This window comes from Acanthisitta chloris, unplaced genomic scaffold, assembly GCF_000695815.1.
Source record: "Acanthisitta chloris isolate BGI_N310 unplaced genomic scaffold, ASM69581v1 scaffold37444, whole genome shotgun sequence".
Lineage (NCBI taxonomy): Eukaryota > Metazoa > Chordata > Aves > Passeriformes > Acanthisittidae > Acanthisitta > Acanthisitta chloris.
In genome coordinates this window covers 1,465-7,256 of record NW_008670463.1, presented here as the reverse complement: position 1 = coordinate 7,256, position 5,792 = coordinate 1,465, and the positions used below count along the sequence as shown (strand labels likewise).

General features: G+C 60.9%; 1 protein-coding gene across 1 annotated transcript; it reads left to right on the top strand.

Annotated features, from left to right (window-relative positions):
* Nucleotides 1–642: 642 nt before the first annotated feature.
* Nucleotides 643–5,159, top strand: FGFR4 (fibroblast growth factor receptor 4; the record flags this gene model as incomplete). Its single annotated transcript, XM_009073690.1, has 16 exons — nt 643–912; nt 1,018–1,107; nt 1,253–1,419; nt 1,505–1,628; nt 1,897–2,087; nt 2,202–2,340; nt 2,424–2,617; nt 2,784–2,929; nt 3,160–3,281; nt 3,384–3,494; nt 3,597–3,787; nt 4,073–4,195; nt 4,271–4,341; nt 4,610–4,747; nt 4,816–4,921; nt 5,007–5,159. Coding segments are annotated over 16 exons (2,330 nt in total), but the record flags the coding sequence as incomplete, so codon positions are not given.
* Between the last annotated feature and the right edge of the window lie 633 nt (nt 5,160–5,792).

The window sequence follows — 5,792 nt, the reverse complement described above, 5'->3', positions numbered from 1 at the left end:
GGCAGAGCGGAGTGGTGTGACCGCCGTGGGCTGTAGTAGTGGTGTGTGGCTCCTGGCGAGGTGTGGGCAGTCCGTGCCTCGCGGTGGTGGGTAGAGAAGAAGGACGTGCCCTCGGGGGACCAGAGGCCCAGATACCCCACCTGTACTGGCCCTGCAGAGGGCAAGGGTCATGCTTGTGCCCCCCAGTCCCCTGCACACGGGCAGTCGGGCTGAATTGGGTATTGCTGTGCTGGCGGCCGAGTTGTTTCTGCCCTCCATGTGCACACACTGCCTCGCTGCCAGCCTGGGCATCACTGGGACAGCCAGGCTGTAGGGGTCCCAGCCGTGCTTGGGGCATAGGGAGGTGTGGCAGTGAGTGGCTGAGAAAGTTTGGTGCTGTATTTAGTGAGGCAGAACTGGCTGGAGCACACAGCTGCTGGGAGTGCCGGCAGGATGGTGGCATGTGTGGCCTTGGACGGGGACATGCTGCTGGGGAAAACATGTCCCTGTGCCACAGGGCAGAGTCCAGCCCTCACCTGCCTCCAGGGTGGCAGAGCCAGGCACCAGGCACCACATGCTCTCCACAATGGGGAAGGCACTCGGTGGGGTCCTGCTGTCAGGGAGGGTTGAGCACCAGGGTGGGCACTCACTGCGTCTCTCCAGAGCTGTTTGAGAGCCCGTTGCTCGAGTCAGAAGAGGAACATCTCCTGCTGGACCCGGGCAATGCCTTGAAGCTGTACTGTGATGCCAACCAGAGTGGTGCCAGCGTGGTCTGGTACAAGGAGTCCCGACCACTCGTCTCGGGGGGTCGCATCCATCTCCAGCAGAGCCTGCTGGAGATCTCAGAGGTCACCTACGAGGACTCAGGGCTCTATGTGTGCCGGGTGCAGGGGACTGGGGAGATCCTGCGCAACTTCACCATCTCTGTCCTGGGTAGGAGCCCTGGCAGCACCCAGCTACCCCCAGGGCAGCAATGCAGCTACTGCCCACCCAGCCCTGCAGGCAGGGATGTGCCTCTCAACCCATTTCCCTTTGCAGACTCCCTGGCATCAGGTGATGATGATGAAGATAGTGATGGGGACAGTCCCCACGGTGACCGAAATGAGGAGCCTGTCTATGTGCACAGAGGTCAGTGCCACCCTGAGGCACTGCAGGAGAGGGCAGACCCAGGGACGTGGGGCACTGCTGCCTCCCGCTCCTAGCACAGGCAGCTGGGAGCAACACCCAAGGTGTCTCTTGGCCCCCTCCCACTGTGTGTCCCACATGTCCCCAGCTCCTTACTGGACTCACCCGCACCGGATGGACAAGAAGCTGTATGCAGTCCCTGCTGGGAACACCGTGAAGTTCCGCTGCCCAGCCTCAGGCAGCCCCAGCCCCAGCATCCGCTGGTTCAAGAATGGGCGTGAGTTCCGAGGGGAACACCGCATCGGGGGCATCCGGGTACGGGCCAGTCCTCCCACCACAGCTCCCCTCCCAGGATCCAGCTCCCCCATCTCACCTCACTGCCTGACCTCCCCCTCTGCAGCTCCGGCACCAGCACTGGAGCCTGGTGATGGAGAGCGTGGTGCCCTCTGACCGCGGCAACTACACTTGCCTGGTGGAAAACAGGTTTGGCAGCATCCGATACAGCTACCTCCTGGATGTGCTGGGTGAGGGCTTCTCGGCACAGTGCTGGGCCAGTTTCCCCACACACCTGGCAGAGGGGTCGGGTCATGGGGAAGGGAGTGGTGGAGTCTCTGTTCATGGCCTCTCCAGTGGCACAGCCCACATGTCCCTTGCACACCGGGGACCAAGCTCGGGTTGCACTGGTCTGCTGTAGGGCTGGGAAAGGGCTTTCCAAGGCTCCACAGTGGGTGGAGAGAGAGGGAGAAAAGAGCCCCTGCTCTGGTCAGTGACACCGATGCTCCCTGTATGCAGAGAGGTCCCCGCACAGGCCCATCTTGCAGGCTGGGCTACCTGCCAACACCACGGCCTTGGTGGGCAGCGATGTGGAGTTCTTCTGCAAGGTCTACAGTGATGCCCAGCCCCACATCCAGTGGCTGAAGCACATCGAGGTGAACGGCAGCAACTACGGTCCTGATGGGGTCCCCTACGTGCAAGTGCTCAAGGTAACAAGGGCTGGGAGCACCCAGATCACAGATACTCACCCTAAAGTGGTGATGGGGGTGCACAGAGCCTCCCAAGGGAGAGGAACGTTGACCATCCATCCTTCTCCCTGTCAGACTGCAGACATCAACAGCTCTGAGGTGGAGGTGCTGTATCTGCGCAATGTCTCTGTGGAGGACGCTGGCGAATACACCTGCCTGGCAGGGAACTCCATTGGCCTCTCCTACCAGTCTGCCTGGCTCACCGTCCTGCCAGGTAGGAGTGGGGTCCTGCTGTGGGGGCCGAGACCCCTGGCACGCAGAGTCCATGCCTCAGGACAATTAATTCACTCCCTCCAGAAGAGGAGCTGGTGCGGGAAACTGAAGCCCCTGAGGCCAAGTACACAGACATCATCATCTACACCTCGGGCTCGCTCGCTGTGGCCATGGCTGTCATCATTGTGGTGCTGTGCCGGATGCAGACTCAGTCAAGCAAGCAGCACCTGGAGCCCATGGCTGTCCACAAGCTCTCCAAATTCCCACTCATCCGACAGGTGGGTGGGGACCTATCACATCACCTGTACCCATCACACCTTACCCTGCTTCCAACCTTGGAGCCCTGTTGCTCCGAGTGAGGGTTTCTTTGCAGCACTCTTGGGTCTCTGTTTGGCCCTGGAGCATGGGGTGGAATGACTGAGGCCTCTTGGGCTCTCTCTACAGTTCTCCCTAGACTCCAGCTCCTCCGGGAAGTCCAGCACATCCCTGATGCGCGTCACCCGTCTCTCCTCCAGCTGTGCCCCAATGCTGGCAGGTGTCATGGAGCTGGACCTGCCCCTTGATGCCAAGTGGGAGTTCCCCCGAGACAAGTACGGTGCCACACGGGGCAGGGACTGGGGGCAACAGCACATGAGTGATGGATGGGGAGGTCTCTGGCCACCACCAGACACCTCAGCACTGCTGTACCCCAGGGCACTGGGATTCATGGTCGGACAGAGAGGAGCAGCCACACTGCCTCTGCCCCTAGGGCTTCAGCCGTGTGGTGGTGGGAAGTGGGGCCATCCTTGCACTTCCTCACAGTTCTGCCTGTCCCTGCCAGGCTGGTGCTGGGGAAGCCCCTGGGGGAAGGCTGCTTTGGCCAGGTGGTGCATGCAGAGGCTTACGGCATTGACAGAGACCGTCCGGACAGAGCCGTCACTGTGGCTGTCAAAATGCTGAAAGGTAACAACTCCTGTGCCACTGTCCTGGGCACAGAGGTGGCATCAGCACCAAGCTGGGGTGGTGCCACCCAGCTGGCATGGTGACACAGCCCTCCTTCCACAGACAACGCCACTGACAAGGACCTGGCAGACCTCATATCCGAGATGGAGATGATGAAGCTCATGGACAAGCACAAGAACATCATCAACCTCCTGGGAGTCTGCACACAGGATGGTGAGGGGGCTGTTTGGGCAGGGGGATGGGGGCTTTGGGGACAGTGGCTGACAGGGGAGGGACAGGGAAGGACAGAGGCTGAGCCAGTGGCCACTGTTCCAGGGCCACTGTATGTGATCGTGGAGTTCGCTGCGAAGGGCAACCTGCGCGAGTACCTCCGTGCCCGCCGTCCCCCGACACCCGACTACGCTTTCGACGTCGTGGCAATGCCCGAGGAGCAGCTGTCCTTCAAGGACCTGGTCTCCTGTGTCTACCAGGTGGCCCGTGGCATGGAGTACCTGGAGTCCAAGCGGGTAGGGCTGGCAGAGCCCACATGGGCTGGCCGTACTGGGCACAGCTGGGGAGGGCAGGGTGGTGATGGAGGAGTGGTATGTCCCTAGGGTCCCGTGGAGAGGGAGCCCAGCTCCTTCCCACAGGCTGTCCAGAACCTGCAGTCAGACTGATGAGGGGGTAGCCCCACTACTCAGAGGTGATAGGGTGCGTGTGGGAGGGAAACAGTGACTCTGGGTGTGTGGAGGGGACATGCAGAGCTGAAGCCACCATCTCACACCCCTGTGGGTAATGCTCCCCCCTGGCAGTGCATCCACCGTGACCTGGCTGCTCGCAACGTGCTGGTGACGGCAGAGAGTGTGATGAAGATTGCAGACTTTGGCTTGGCCAGGGACGTCCACGACATTGACTACTACAAGAAAACTAGCAACGTGAGTGGGGGTCCTGGGAGTGGGATACAGAGACCCCCAGCCCGGGCTGAGCTGAGCAGGGGGTTGCTCTCATAGGGTCGTCTGCCAGTGAAGTGGATGGCACCTGAGGCCCTGTTCGACCGTGTCTACACCCACCAGAGCGATGTGTGAGTCCCAGGGGGAATGAGGGTCTGTGGAGTGTGGGACAAGGATGTTGTCTGGTGTGGGATGAGGCAGCACCATATGGTTATGCATGTATTGGAGGGTCCCCATAAGTAGGATTAGGGTTCTCCATGGGGAAGGCAGCATATCTTCCCCAGGAGTGATGCCACTTTCTTCCATACCTGCTCCCACAGCACTGCAGGGTGCAGTGGGGCAAGTTGGGGGAGAGCCTTACGATGTGGTTGACCCTCCCTTTGCCACACGTGATCCTAGGTGGTCCTTTGGGATCCTGATGTGGGAGATCTTCACACTGGGGGGGTCCCCGTACCCTGGCATCCCTGTGGAGGAGCTCTTCAAGCTGCTGAAGGAGGGGCACCGCATGGACAGACCTTCCAATTGCACCCACGAGCTGTGAGTACCAGGCAGGCGGGTGGGCAGGGGGCATGGTGAGACCCCACTAACACCCTCTCGCCCCCCAGGTACATGCTGATGCGGGAGTGCTGGCACGCCGTGCCCTCGCAGCGCCCCACCTTCAAACAGCTCGTGGAGGGGCTGGACAAGATCCTGGCAGCTGTTTCAGAGGAGGTGAGAGGTGGGGGGACAGTGGGCAGGGGGTGGGCAGTGTGGGCACTGACAGCACTGGTGGTGATGGCATCATCCTTCCCTGCAGTACCTGGACCTCTCCATGCCCTTTGAGCAGTACTCACCCTCCTGTGAGGACAGTGCCAGTTCCTGCTCCTCGGATGACTCCGTCTTCACCCATGACCCACTGCCGCTGGCTCCCTGCCTCTTCTCCTATCCCAGCGTGAGGACTTAGGGACAGGCAGAGAAGGGTGATACCAAGGCCACCTGTGCCCTCGTGGGGAGTGGGTCAGGGTTCCCACAGGGTCCCTGCTTTGAGGATGAGCAGTGGGTGGTTAGGGGCCCCAAGCCACAGCACCAGGGCAGGGTGTCCCTCTCTCCAGGATCTGCTTAGGTGCTGAGCCCTCAGTCCTGGCTGAGACCTGCCTGGCATTGTGGGGCAGCAGGAGCTAGAGCCTCTCCAGGTGAGCACTGCCTAGGATGCCAGTGGCATTACCCAGGGAAGACAGGCTTGGGCCAGTGCTTCAGTGGAAGTGTCTCTGGGCAGGAGCCCTGCTGCAGTTGGGCTCCTGCTGCGTCTGTACATAGCCACAGAGATGAATATTTATGTACATGAAATATCAACATGATAAATTATTTTTTTGGAATAGACCCCGGCATAGTTTCTGGGGGGCGAAGGGCCCAGCTAAGCTGGGAAGGCAGGTCAGGGACTGCCTCCTCACTGCCTCCTCACCCCAGCCAGTGCAGGGGCCTGTGACCACTCCCCTGGGGGAGCTCCAGGGGACACAGAAGCAGTGCCACAGGTGCAGGAATTGATGTCCCCACTCCCGTGCCTCCAGGCCTGCTCCGGCACAAAGCACCCTCGCATCTGTTC